At 39.5% G+C, this 15,358-nt stretch overlaps 1 protein-coding gene across 1 annotated transcript in view; it reads right to left on the bottom strand.

Annotated features, from left to right (window-relative positions):
- The window catches only part of PDE11A (phosphodiesterase 11A), a 79,676-nt gene that overhangs the window by 5,941 nt on the left and 58,377 nt on the right, over positions 1 to 15,358 (bottom strand). The window contains exons 14-17 of the mRNA XM_010191811.1: positions 15,134 to 15,211; positions 13,681 to 13,748; positions 10,666 to 10,736; positions 7,742 to 7,825 (exon numbers count right to left, since the gene is read on the bottom strand). Of these exons, the coding sequence (XP_010190113.1) occupies positions 7,742 to 7,825; positions 10,666 to 10,736; positions 13,681 to 13,748; positions 15,134 to 15,211 (301 nt within the window). The remainder of the gene's footprint in view (positions 1 to 7,741; positions 7,826 to 10,665; positions 10,737 to 13,680; positions 13,749 to 15,133; positions 15,212 to 15,358) is intronic.

The raw sequence follows: 15,358 nt of genomic DNA, 5'->3' as shown, positions 1-15,358 counted from the left end.
AAAGAGGCTGAAGGACTGGGTACCTACTAAAGTAGCCCAATTGATGTATCACTATGGTTGCAAATGATTCATCTGTTCATAATAAAGTCATGAAACCAAGAGTCTGCTCGGAAGAGGAAGAGTTATTATTTCATAACTTCTTATTTGGCTCTGTTGTTCATGGTCTTGATGGTACATCTAAAGCATGCAAGAGACAGAATGTTTCTAACTCTTTTCAACATTTTAACCAAGCAGCCGATCAATGTCTTCTGCCTTGCTATTAAATGGATTTTGAAAAACTCTTCAAACCATATCAGTCTCATATCCTTATTTAGTTCTTTGAATCTGCCCTCAGCTGGGAATTCTACAGGCAACTGTGATTCTGTTTTGTTAAACACTTACTTGAAGCATTTCATCCATCATCATTTCTAGTCCTTTTCTGATGCAATGTAGTTTGTGCTTTGTCTTTCTTGAAAACTGAATGGCTGTTAAATTATCCATTTATCTTCTTTCAGATTTGCTGTACAATTTGAGTTCCCTCTATTGGCTGTCTCTTCTAACTTATCTGCCAACTTTTCAATCTACTTCCTCAGATCTTTATATACATTTCCACACACAACTGCATGCCCTTCGCAACACATTGGGCAGATAATTCTAAATAAGACATCAACAGAAATTGTAGTATTATGAATTACTTTTTCTCACAGATCAGGCTGAAAGCCTTTAGTTAAACTTTGCTTCACTAATGTCAATGGCAAGTGTTGGGTTTTCAACCTTCTCCCAGATATTTTGATGATCTGCCCTCTCAACTGAGACCTTTTTGGTGTCACTCTCTGAGAAGCAAGTTGAAGTACTTTTGAAGTTTGAAGGGGAAAATTACTCGTTTCTACTGTCTCTTCTAAGCAATTTGGGAAAACTTGTAAATTCCTAAAATTTTTAATAGTAATACAATGTTTCATCAATAATCTCATAAAATATCAAAAGCCTAAGCAAAAATAACATTCAGTTAATTTCCAAAAGCTAAACAAATCCCTCCTTCCTCTCAGGAAACAAAAAAAAAGAGGATCAGGCTCTTTGTGCCCATTGCAAAAAGGTGTTCATGATCCTCACAGACACCAAAATCCTTACTCTGAAACCACCAAAACTATGCCTTTCCATATTACACTGTGAAACAGTGACTGACATAGAAGGGAACTGCAAATAAAAGCATTCTTTCTTCTTTTCCTGGTTTTTCCTTCTTCTTTGTTCTTCTTTGCCTTTTCTCTCTATTAGTACAGAAGTAGTAGAAAAAAACCCAGACTCTTAAGTTAGGGGCATGAGGTAAGAAAACCACTTTGCTGATGCTTACCCTGCTACTGGAAGCTGTAATAGAGGCATAGTATCTGAGAGTTTTCTGAAAGTTCAAGAGAATTCATTCTGGGTGCCCTTGTTTAGATTCATCATTAGTAGACAAGCAACAAGGCAACAAAAGTGCTGAACTGAGCTGAGTTCCTATTTCAAGGCTACAGAAAGATCCTTCTGCAGTGCCAAAAGCTCATTTCTCTGGGACAAACCCTTATTCCTAATGTAATCCTTAGCTACAAACTCCCCCCCCCCACCAGCACTGGCATTTGGCCTGATTAAGTTTCTTCTGAAGCATATTTCTTACCAACACAGCAGAATATGTTGCACCTGCTCTTCCTTGGATAATATTACCCCCTGGGTTTCAACAGAAAGTGAGACTAATTTGATCTGCCAATGTCTGTGCAGCCTCAGCCCGTGGTGTATCACATGCTGCATCCTGAGCCTATCTGCCTTGTCAGCCAGGCAGTCCCAGCAAGCATAGATGCATTATCTCTCACTCTTTGTGTCCAAATCAAATGTGAGAAATAAGCCCTGCCAAAAGCGTGCATCTTTAGGGTATTCTTGAGCTTCTATGAAACATTATCCTCCTCTTTCATCGACATGCTACAAAGTAAAAAGCTGATTTCACTGAGAATCACACAGAGCAGATCAAATTGCTCCCTCTGAAAACATTTTTTCTGAATACTTCTGATTCCTTCTTTTTTTTTGTTTTGTTTTGTGTTTTTTGTTAACACTCTTCTCAACTCGTGAACATATTTCGGGGAATGTCTGAACAGTGAATGGCTCACTACATAGTGCTATTCCTGCCCCCTTACTCGTTGAAAACTTGTAAGAGCAGTGCTCTGACTTCTTTGTATCAAGAATCCGGGGTATGGGTGACTGGTGGGTACAGCAAGCCATTTCCAAAATGTTCATGCAGATAAACTCTTCCTCATTAAATAATTCTAAAGTTTTTCAGTTCTGACTGTAGAGAGAGGACAGAAATATCTGAAGAAGTCATTGTTTTGACTGCATCCGTTGACTCCTGCCTGAGTAAAGTCTAAGCCATCCCATACAGTCCATTCTGGACAAGTAGGACTTATAGAGTGGTCCAAACCCTGAAATTCTTATACAATTAATTTCCTTATGCAAAACTGTAATTGAAGGAACGAGGGAAAGCAATAGAAGTGGTAACTGAGGGAAGGGCTGCATCAGGACATAGCAGTGTAAGCATGATTCTTAAAGCATGCCTTTTCCTCCTTCTCTGCAAAGGAATATTAAAAGTTTAATCTCCTGCCTTATCACAGAATCATAGGGTGGTTTGGGTTGGAAGGGACCTTAAGGACCATCTAGTTCCAAACCCTGCTGCCATGGGCAGGGACACTTGCTGCTAGAATTGTAACTATACACTTTTAGAAAAAAAATCACTGTGTGTGCATATGCACTTCCAAAGTCAGCTCTTGAAGCAGAGACCTAGCCACGACTGTTGGAGATTTCTGTGTAATTTTTATATGCTTTGTAGAGGCTCTACCATTTACGATACCCTGTGTGTCTATGTATGCTTACAAGCAGAATAGATGCTTTTGCAGCTACATCATCATACTCTAAAGACATTTAATTACAGGGCCAGACATTATCTTCTGTAGGAAGACGGGAATATCGGAGCTCTTGGAGTTGTAGACAGAGTGATTAGATTTCTCTCTAAATATGTCAAACAATGTGATAAAGGACTCCGTCCCTCCACATGCCATTCAAAACATTTAAAGTACTTGCTAGACTAAACATAAATGTTTGTACTCTTCCCAGATTCTCCCTAGAATCCTGGATGGAGTAACGCAGATTCACTTCCGTAGATACTATTATACGTTTAAAGCTCTCAGTACCCAAGGAAATTCTGAATAGCACTAAAAATAGCATTAAAATAGAGCAGTTTAACAGAACACCAAGGTAGAGGTAAGCAGGGCAATCTCAGGCACGCATAAGTTGTAAAAGCCGTGAGCTTCTTTATCTTCCACAAAGACATCCCCCTTAAATTTAAATAGCTGCTGTCATTGTCACTGACTACCTGACTATGTATTTATCTGCCCAGAAGCAGAGTGCATGGCCTTTGGCCCTGCTATTCATAGCGTTACTGTCTCTGCCTAACAATGCTGTGAACAGAGCTGGGCTTCTGTTAGCATCTTTTGTTTGATGTGAATCGCTGAGGCTTTGATGTTGTTTGTGAGAAAAATAATGATTAAAAAGAATAAGATCTTCACTCTCCCACTCCCTCTGCTCCCCACAGAGAAATCTAATCTGAGCTGGGGAAAATCTGTGACTGATCCTGTATTAGGTAAAGACAAACCACAAGAGTTCAGGAGAGAAATCTGTTGGTGCTGAAACTCTTAGCATCTCTTTACTGGAGGATCAGAGAGGCAATTTGTCTCAGTGATCAAGATTCTGTTTCCTGTTACACTAACATGTATGCCCAAATAAGTACAGAATGCTTGGTGTGGCAAACACATCTGTCAGTGTAGCCATAGTATTTTCAGTGGGACGTCTTGGATTTTCTGCTTTAGTTGCCTGTGCTTTGCCGTTATAGAATATTCTAACAAAAAAGGAGATGATTACTTCATACTGAAGGTACATTAGTACATTTGAAATATCCTACAGTTCCATAAATGCATTCTTCCTTATAAATTATTATTCTAATAAGCTTGTTTCTCATCTCTACTGATGAACACTTTTCTTGCTGGCATTTTTGAATGAAGAGCAAATGTGATGCAGTAAAGCGTAACTAAAGCCCCTAAAACCAGAGCTTCAGAGTAAATGGATGGCTGTTCTGCTACTCAAGGCAAAAACTCCACTGTCACATAAAAATACCCTGATCAGTGATCACTACGGTAACAAAAAAGTAAATTCAATAAAAATACAATGTCCCGAGTGTAATAAAAAGCAATGAACAAAAAATTGGGAAGCATTTATCTTCACAAACCTTTGATCCACAGTGTGAAGGAAACAGATTTGATTACTAAGGTATTTTGAAATTGGAGGTGGCTTGATTCCCCCATTGAGCAGCAGGTGTGGGACAGGGCAAGAGAGCAGAGCCATGGCTTACCTTGTGCCAAGCACAGCATCAGGCTTACAGAGCAAACACAGAAAGGTTTTCAATTTAGACACTTGGGTATAGGAAGTCTAGCCGTGCATAATTCCCAGTGTTTCGGGTTTTTTATATATCCCCAGCTATAATTATATATCTACCTTCAGCTTCAAGCTCCACATTAGCTCATGATGTAGCACATTTTGTCTATCTTTGACCTTTTCTTCTGGGTCAGAAGAATGCCCCTGGGCATTCCAAGGGGCAGGCAAGCAGGACTGCTAATGGAAGGTGCACAGAACTTGATGATTTCTAGTCACTTATAAACCTTCTTACAAAAAGGGGCCAATCTCAGAAAATAACTCCAGCCAGGTAAGCAGCGGGTTGTGATATGCATCCCCCAATAAAGGAGACTTCATTGTCCTTTCCTTGGGAGACCAACTGTGCCCCAAAGTGGGTGGTCTTGAGCTACCTTAAGAAAATGCAGAGAGCAGAGCAGAGCAGATGCATAAAGAGGAGACAAAGACAAATCTCTGCAGAAGACTGCTCAAGTCCCAAAGAATGTTTCAGAATAGAGAAAAAAAAAAGAAGGCTAGGAAGACCATAACTCTCTAAAATGCTCTGCAAAGTTTATATACTGCTTTAAGTACAAAATATTCCTCATGGGCACTCTGGTATCTAGCCAAACTCATAAGCTTGGGCTGTGGAGAAGATATGGTCTGTTATAGTACTATCAGTGGCACTGGGGTTGTGTCAGGCTGGTACTGGAAGTTTGGGCTGTGGAGTTCCTTCTGTATTGCATACTTAAGACATCCACAGCTGCAAAAAACAGCCTACTCTTGGGAACTACTTTGAGCAAAGAAAATTTCAGGGAGCTCTGCTGATCGCCTGCCTGACTTTAACGGGAGTTGCCAGCACTCATAGGTTGCTGGGACCATGTCTACCATGTGGGTGTCAAACAGCACAGAGCACAGCATTAGGTCCTGCTGTAGCAACTGCGTCGGTATGGACGCACGCGTTCCCCACAGAGTTCTCTTCAGGGCTCTGGATGCTGGGATCTGCCCACACGGATTCAAGACTTCTAATCACTAGCATGAAAGAAACTACATGCAAAAGCCTCGATTTTGTTCTCTATGGTTTAATGTTGTAATTTTGGTATCAAAATCAGCATCAAATGTTTATTTCAAACATACGGTTTTTATAAGCACTATGCTAGTGAGCTATATAAGTACCGCTAAGATTTTACTAATTTGTCAGCTGCCACTCCGCCTCTTTATGTTGCATTTGTAATGATGTAACCCATTCTCTCCCCACATGCAGTCCCTTCAACGAATTATAGCCGCTAGAATTTTAAAGAATGTATTTGGAAAGAAAAGAAAAAAGGAAATCTAGGACTTGGCCGTAGTTGTAGTGTTCAGCCAGCCCTAAATGGAGGATTTACAATGCCTGACTACACTGCTGATGTGATATGTGTGTTGAGGTTTGATTAAGCTGGATATGAAAATTAAAACTTGGCTCCACATTGAAGAGAGAATCTCCCGCAGTGTGATACTGTGACATCAAGTTTTCTGTTTACCCCTGAGGCTGGTGCTGCAATGACTTCCAGGTTTGATGGTGTCTCTTTTTTAAGTTGCTGAGCAGCAGGCTAATAGCTGCACAGCATGATGCAAAGACAGCAGAAAGCAGGGAAATCAGATGTGAATATATTCCCCAGAGATCTCCTGCTAAGATGGAGCTAACTAACCAGAGCTTTAGCGCTCAGATGTAGTCTTCTCATGCAGAGGATGGGCTGATTATAAGCTCTTCCTGCTTTATTGTACACTTTTGGATTACAGATGCAATTACAAATCATGAATTCTGGTATAATATGTATTCTAATGTAATATGAAGTATTACGTTGTAAGGAACATTGTTTTTAAAGGATTTTTCTCTGAAGTCAGTTCCCCCTAGCTCCATATTGCCCAAAATGATCTTAGTGTTTTAAAAAATACAGGTTTACATTCTTCTTCTGTGCTTGCTTTGCCTTAATTGTTTGAAATCCATAGCTTTAGTTTAGTTTATCCATCATGACAAAGACTGGCCTAAGAAAGGGACGGGATGTACTGGCAAAGCAGAAGCCCACCTCACTGTTCACACAAGCACACGTTGTCTGTGGCACACAGCAGAAGCTGCCTTTGCTGCTGGGCAGTCACTTCATTATTGCCACAGTTGCAGCCTCAGGTGCCACAAGGTACAGAGGGCAGGGGAAGCACATCGTCCCTCTTACCTCATATGCTATTGGTGACATCTGCTGTATAAAATTAAGAGGAACCTGCAATCCAATTTTGTCTCTGTGTGGGGAAGCTACATTCAGGCACAAGTTCATCGGTTTAATGTTAACATGGGAGCTGGTACCTGCTTCCCAGCTCTTGGCTTTGTATCATCACAGACCCATTATTGCTTGGAGATGTGAGGCAGTTTAGGGTGCAGTGGTAACAGGGAGAACTTGTTGCAGTTTCCCAAAAATTCCTAGTGGGAATATCCCCATGCTTTCTCACATATCAATGGCCAAACTGGCAGTCTTTAGTGACATAAGGCGCTCTGTCTGGTTTCAGTGAGTAGGAGGAAGACTGGCTGACACAGTTACTGATGGCTAAGTTTCTATAGTGTTATTTTCCATGTTTCACACTGCACGCGTACCTCTGCTTTCTACACAGATAAGAGAGAACAAGTTAAAATGGTGGAATTTATGTTACAGAAGTCAAATTCTGAAACTGGTTTAATCCAAAAAGAGAAGAGCATTATTCTGGTCATCTATAGACTTAATAAAGTAGTACTTGTACACCTTTTATCAAGCACCCACTGCAGCCTGTGTAGATGCATGATTAAAAGAGTAAACTCCAAGTGGAACAGCACACAGGTTAAACCATAAATCATTTGTCACTGACCTTAAAGGCTTGGCCTAGAGTTTCCCTTTACAATTTGGAAAGGAACCAGAAGGGAGTGCAAAGGCTCAGCCTTGAGCTTCCCTTTGGGTCACGCATATTCAGACAGGTCTGACAGCAGCATCTAATGAGGCTCTCCCTCTGGCACCTCTGCAGAGAACTCCACACCTTGCCATGATGAGAACCAGTTTGTCTCAACCATAATAAAATAAACAGCTGCCTTATCAGCTTTTATAACTTAAAAAGAAATTATATTTACTGATATTACAACCTTCAAGGAATCTGAAGATTTCTGCATAGAATTCAGACTTTCGGTAAAGTCAAAGAAAGATAAAGAGTTCAAATAGCCTTCAAGGCTGCACTGTAAGAGAACTCTTTTTCCCTAGAGCAGCAAGAACAATCTTCTCCGGACTCTACAGGAGCAGTAGGTAAAAATTACCTCATATAATGGCATGCAGATGCTATCAATCCACTCGAGCTGCAACCTGGGTAGTTCATCTTTCCTGTTCCGATCAAAAATGGCCTGAATTGAGAAGGAAGCAAAACTGTCATGCTTTATTACATTGGAGTATTTTACAGACACATCATCCAGCACTTTGGAGCTATGATCAAATTCTCACAACCAGAACACTTTGTAAACCATAATCAATCTTTGCAGCAGTCTCCCTACTTCTTTGTCTGGCTTGAAAAATACACTGTTTATTTTCAATTCTGTTTTGAAATTTCTAGGCTGAATGTATTTGAATTTTGTAATTCTGTGACAGAAAACAAATGCTCCACAGTCGCAGTCAAGCTGGTAAGAAACCTCCTTTAGAAACGTAGATACCTTTGAGTAGAATTTTCCCTTTTCTCACATAGGGTTTTCCAGCTCAGCAAAATGAACAGTGACGGATCTGGGCTGACTCCCTCCCTCTCAATTACAGATCTTTTCTGCAGAACCACCCACATCTGTGAATCCAATGGGTAAGGAATCAACAGATCTGTTTTGGGAGCAGTTATCACTTTGTTCCTCTGTAAACAGCCTAATTCATTGCTCATGGCACTACTCCAGAGAGGAAATTACAGAGGTTGAAGCTGATGTTTAAAAGGCTCAATTACTGGCTGAAAAGAGATGGAAGAAACTGGATTTCTGAAGAGTCTGAATGTGAGTTGAGTTTCTTCCATACCTTCCCCAAAATTACTTGGGTCCATCAGCCTTCCGTCTACAGAATTTTAATCCTCCTTCTAGTGGCCTATCCACACCATTTACGGAATGCTGTCTTTTACGCTCTGAATATGCCAAGTTTTAAATTTTTCTGTCTTCTTCTGTGGAAAGCCTGTTCTTACTCTGGGTCCATCTCCTCAAGGTTGATGTCTCCTGAAGAAAAACTTACTTTCCTTCTGTAGCTTCTAGAAACTCCACACTATACATACTACATTACATTAAATGTCTGGTTGAATTTTTCTAGTTGTAGCCTGCTCTTTCTGACATAAGCAGGTATCACACAGTGTATCTAAGAAAGACAAGGAGGGAAGACTGAAGGACTCTGTCATCTTAAAGGAGAATCTTGGGTTTGGAGAGTTCTGAATTTCCTATTCAAATACTTTTGAAAAATCCTGTCATTTTCAGATTGTTATAAGCACAATGCAAGAAAAGAATCCTTGAGTTGTAAGATAAGAGAATATCATGTTATCTTGCTGACTAACAACTCTCTTATCTAACTAGCAGCAGTACCTATCTAGGTGGCTTGTCATAACAATATGTCATGAAATACATCGGCATTTGATCTTGTTTAAAAATTCCTCATTAATGTGGTAAAACTCTACATCATTTTGATCCTTAGCCATCAACTGTTAGAACTGATGAACTTTGTGACTGTTTACTGGCCTTATCTCCCAACATAAAACAATACATCAATTTACTGGATTATTTGAAATTGTGAAGGGCCAAACAGAGAGGAAAGTCTGCCATCAAGTCTGCCATCAAGGCCTCAAAGCATCCTACATATGGCCCACAAATTACTCTATTCCTTGGTGCAGACTGCAGAGCTCAAAGGAAGAGTGAGAGGGCTCCTATGATGAAGATATTTATAGCAATACATTCTTTTCCCACCTCTCTGGGCTGTTGGATGCAGATTTTCAGAAGACACAGGCCCAGAAGAGAGCTCTGGCTTTTGTCTTTCTCTGAATATCTACCAAGTCTACAGTATGTCCAAAATGTAGATGTAATAACACACCTTAAAATAACTCTGAAGGTTGCTGGACCTTGGCCATTTGCACTGGAATTCATTGTTACTTGAAGTCAGTAACATTAATGTATGTGTGGAAATAAAACTACTACTTATTATGCTTCATTAGCATGAGAAATATACTTTGCAAATTTTATATACAAGGCAGGAAAGGCATTTATATCCATATAATATGGGGTGGTACTTGCAATGATTCAGGCCTAGCTCTAGTCTCAGAATTGTGAATACCATGTCTGACTGATTACTCTTCTACTGGACTAGAGCTACCATTTTTTCTGCGATGTACACAAGTACTATAGGGAAGATATCCAGTAATGTACCAATCTCTGACAGTACACAAAGTAAAAAGCCATTTATTGTATCTAAGCATTGTTTACAACAAACCTTTTAACTTTATTGACTTAATTACATCACCACAGGCTCATGTGCAAGTATTATCAAAGCGAGAACAAGTCTGAGCCACTGGGATGGTCTTTTTATTTTTAGAAGCATAAACATATTTGTGAATGGCTTTTAAGTTAAATTATTTAGAATACTTTATGTTTCCCTTCTCCTATTGCCTCCAGAGAATGGTTTGTCAACATTTCGAAGTATTTAACCTGGATAAAGCTTTCTCTTCAAATTGTTCACTGAAAATCTTTATGAAAATTGGTTTTGACACTTTATACCCATCTGCCTATATTCCATTCAATATCAATGTATCCTTTCAATCACAATGCAATATTTAGTTGTACAGCTATAGAAATGCTTTTTACCATTTGATATATCAAATGACACTGATAGAAAGCTGAAGCATAAAGTAAATCTGACCATTTTTATTTCCATAAGTAGCTGGTGATTTTTTTATTTGAATACTGTGTATTAAAAACAATACCTCTTGCTTAGAAAATGAACTGACAGAATAACCTTGGGAATAGGTACGGAAAATGGAGACAAAGGCTCAATGCAAGAGTGACTGAGTTGCCTGGAGAACTTTTACATATGGCTGCAAATGCATGCCCTTATTGGACAGAGCTTTTACTTATTCCAAGATTTTTCTTTACATACAAAATATAGTTAGTTTTTCTGAATGAACCCAGTTATATTTTTCACCATATTCAAGTTAGTAACTATTTCAGAAGTGATAAAAACTTACTGAAGGGATGAGTTTGAGTTCAGATCTTTCTCTGTCTCCTTGTTCAAAGAACTCGCTGGTCACCAGCTCAGCTGCCTAAAACATAAATGATGATAAAGATTAGAGTTCTTGCTACATAATTTTTAGGGTAATGAGTTCTTGTTCAGACCATGACTTCTGCCTGTGCTTAACTGTAAAGAAGTGAATAGCCCCACTTACATGACTGGTGTCAGGCCTGTGTTTGTATAGTTTTCAGGACTGGGCACAGAGTGAGTATAAATGGCCATAACCACTGATAGCCGCACTTACCCCTTTTTGATAGGGAATTGACTGAGGGAATTATGTTGCAATGCTGAGGTAGCGCTCAGTGCAGTTATAGCCAACTTATTCAAGTACTGAGAATAGAACTGAAAATTCTAGCTTCTTGTTGGCATGCATAATTGTCTGTAAAAATGCTCTGTAAAATGTGCAAGAGCTCTCTAGGTATGTACAGGCTGTTGCCCTTTATAAACAGCTTCACTTGTCAAAGAAACTTAATTAACCAATAACCTATGTTGTATTAATTTAAAGTGAAATCATAAAGGTTTTTTTCCCGACTAGGCTCTGCTTTTTTTCCACTGGCTGTCATCACTATAGGATCTGACTATCTAAATATGAACTCAGATTGTGATTATCATATTGCATCAAAATCAACAACTGGTGGGTTGGAAGTTGGAATGCATCTTTCTGATTTTTGTGGATGAAGATGTTCTGTTCTGCAGAGGTTTGTGCTTTGCAGAAGAACACAAGATTTAAAAACACAATTAGTTATGGAAACAACAGTAATTTTAGGAAGTCAAGCCGTGAGCAATCCTGGTACAGTAACCTTTACGTACTGTACTATTCTCAGTTCCTAAAGCTCCTGTCATGCCTCCGTATTGTTTTCAAGCTAGGAAATTATTTCATAATGCCAAGGCACAAAACAGTGAACTACAGAGAGAACCTGCACTTCATATAATCTCAACATTTCTTTATCTAGCAACTGCATGGTAGCTAACATTCACAAATCTTAAGCTTGTTGCAGATGAAATAAGGAGTACCAATATAAATTGGAAGTAGGTGAAGTGATGTTATAAAGTATCCTTAAATCCTGAGCTAGGCTATCACAGAGTTTGGAACATTATAATGCATGTAATCCCAGTGGACTAATAACATTCTGGATCAATACTCCAGATAGAGGAATAATTTAACAACTTAGCAGCAATTAAGGGTTTGCCAAGTGTATTGTACAAGAATAATCAAGACATGATCTTACCCCTGTCCCGCACTGCTATTCTGATCCAGTTCTCCTTGTGTCCCTTTCCCTCTTCTTTTTTCTATTTCTGTCTTCTCTTCCTGAATTTTGACTTCTTACATGTAGCCCCTATTCCCTTTGATTCATATATTTTTATTTCTTTCTTCCTTCCTCACTTTTCATGCTTATTTCCTTTTGGCACAATTGAGGTCCAACTATTTTCTGTTTTCCCTCTGTGAACTTATTAGCCTCTCTGCTCAACCAGGTAGTGTTTCAATCAATCCCAGACCGGATTTTTTCAATACAAAGAAAACCTGTACACTAGGCTGCAGGGGGATTTTTACCTGCAGACCTCAAAAGCATTAAGGATAAAAAGCCAGTTAGCCAGAGACTTCAGAACTAATTCAGCACCATAGCACAAAGATTGGCAACATGGAAAACAGACCCTACCTGACATTTTAGCTGTCAAAGAAAATGGGGAAGCTAACTGGGTTAAAGAGAAAAAATGAGGAGGGACTGCACACGCTGCAGCTGTGGCTAGGTGGCACTGAAAAATATTCTGACTGCTTTTCCCACTGCAGCATACGAGCAACTTCCCCGATTTGCACGCGAGGTGATCATATTCTGGCCGAGTAGACAAAGAGCCTTAGAAGGACGATTGTACTTCTAAAAGCAAAAAAACCTCATTTGACAAAACTGCAAGCTGAGCTGAAGCCCTCACTACATACATGCTTTTTTACTGAGTTAATGTGCATGTAACTTTTGTACTACCACAAACAAGGCCAAGTCCCTTTCCGCTTCTGTTACTTCCTTGTCCTTCCCCAAGAAACCTGACTGCTCCTGCCTCACTAGTTCTCTGATCCAGCTTCTCTTTATCATCCCATCTTTTTAACTATTACTTTGCTGTTAAGCCAATCAAACTCCCTCCAGGTGCCTACCCACACGCAGCTGTGCTGCTACATTTCCTACTTGCTTCTTGATGCTGTATATTTCACCCAAATCCTGCACAGACCCCTTCTACTATCTTGTTCTGGACCTCAGTAGCAAATAGAGAATTATTAGCACGAGTACAGGAAATATTAAGGACGGATGCTGAGTAAAGAAAGGTGCCTAGAAGAGGGAAAATCACGTGGTAAAGGTCAAGACTTCAGGACAGATTTCTTTCTCACACTGTAGTTGTTTGCCAGTGCTGGACCCAAGTTTTATGTATATTTCTAGAGAGCCTACTCAGCAGCAGAAGCCTGAATTTTTATTTCTTTGTTTCTAAGTACAAGATGCTAAAAAAGGCTCTGTACTATACCTGCAGTTTTTTCCATCACTGTTGAGAAAATGAACACATTTCTCTTATCATATATACTGAAGATTTTGTGTTAATCAAAATTTGCAGATCATCTGCTGGTATTTTTGATTTAGGGAAGATTCTGCCGGTGCCAAGGAAAACTTTGGGACAAAAAAAGTAAGCACAGCTACATGGGCCTAACACTTTTTTGTTTAATCCATCCATGGTTTTGATATGGATTTAAAAGGTTAATAAAAGGAGAGGCTGTAAAGCCAGATCTCTTCAGGTACCTACAAGCTGCTCACCAGCATGTGTACATGGAAACATTATGCAATAAACCATTTCTCACAGAAACCCCCTGCTATTTTTTTATAGCATTAATACCGCTGTAAATTGATTCCAGTTTCGGTCCCCTGTAAGCCGGGGCCCTGGGAATATTGTCCTGCCAGTCCCGCCTCCTCCCAGCCCTGCTATTAATCATGACTTGCCTGTCTTGAAATCTCCCACGGTTTGGTCACAGCTCCAAGGTCACAGGCTGTCATTAGCATTGATCTGAAAAACAGAAATGAACAATACAAGCTGAATCAACCTTTGTTGAATTTCTAAACAACTGTGCTCTGGATGCATAAATAAATAATACATATAGAAAATGTCAGCCCTGGCACCTTCTTTTCCTCCAGAAAAGAATGGCATGTTTGAAATCTGAGCCATCAGCATGGCTTTTACATCACAATTGTGCCTAGGAAGCCTAATGTGTTGCAGGTCATCAGATAACGAATTTTGGTATTGTGCACTGCACACGAGAAAAGAAATGACATTGCAAGGCAGTAACTGCTAATTTTGCAATACCTCTAATGCTACTTACATTAATACCTGTAATATACTAGAAAGCATGTGCTTAACATGATATAAGCAAGGGTGTTATTACATAACGACACCTGCAAACTGGATTAATTTATATGCCTATTTGTAAGTGACTGCTGTAGCAAGAGAACCTATAATCACAGGAGGCATCCCAGACACTGTTTAAGCAGTTTCTACTGCTCATCTACAATAAAAATTTAAGATTTACTATTCGCTATACTGTTCCACTGTAGTTTAATACCCAGCTACAACCATGTTTTATATGCATTAGGAGAAAGAAACCATTCAGCTGTAGAAAGCGTTTATGTACAGTACATGATGCAGATAAAAGTCTAAGAAAGTTTAAATGAAGAACAAGGGCACTGAAAATGAAACATCAAATATATTGCCTGAATCTAAAATTAGGAATGGGTGAAATGATATGGAAAATAGAAAATGGCCAATATTTTGGTCAAAAGACCAAAAGGAAACAGAATTTTAATGAAATTTCAGATAAAATGAGGCATAATTAGGCATGCATATGCAAATACACACATTTTATTGTCTCAAAAGCGTGCTGCACTCAAACCACCCACCCCGTCTCAGGTTTTCAATAGGATGCATGCTCAGATCATTCTTGAGGGCTAGAAGAGTAGCGTGTATCTGCAAATTTCCAGGTACAGACTAGAAGAGCAGGGAGAAGCATGGGCAGTGAAAGAAAACAGCTGAGAGGAGGAGGGAATGGGGAAATGGACAAGAAAGATCTTTGTGTCCTGAGGCAGAATATTGATGCTTTCCGGAGAAAGAGCGGAAGGGCTGAGCAGTAACTGGTGAGGCTGGGAGAAAGGGAAGAAAACATGGACAGACTGTGAAGGCAGAAACAGGAATGGAGAAGGTGAGGTCACACTGATTGCAGCCCTGCTGTTTGGTGATGTTTAGAAATAATACCACATGTTTTATATCATGGATCGTATTTTTAAAGCAAGCTACCTTCTCTTGTTGCTCTAAATCTTCGCTCTATGATATACGAAATTCCTTAAGCAAATACAGCTACTCTTAGAAATAACCAGAAAGCAAGAAATAGTAGTGCTCACCGAAATATTTCTCGGTGGTTTTTTATATTCCAATCATAACCACCTTTACTGACAAGCTCAAAAAACTCGGTCCTTCTCCTGCAACAGAACAGATTATCAGAGAAGGAAACAAGACACTTCCAGGGCAGCACTGCAGTAGAAATACAGTCCTCTGGATGATACAAAATCATTGTACCTCATGTATTATTGTTAAAGTCGTTACACTGACAGTTCATTTAAGCGAAA

The sequence above is a fragment of the Mesitornis unicolor genome, unplaced genomic scaffold, assembly GCF_000695765.1.
Source record: "Mesitornis unicolor isolate BGI_N332 unplaced genomic scaffold, ASM69576v1 scaffold7269, whole genome shotgun sequence".
NCBI classification, from domain to species: domain Eukaryota; kingdom Metazoa; phylum Chordata; class Aves; order Mesitornithiformes; family Mesitornithidae; genus Mesitornis; species Mesitornis unicolor.
The sequence above is the reverse complement of the archived record's forward strand: the minus strand, read 5'-3'. Positions and strand labels throughout refer to the sequence as shown.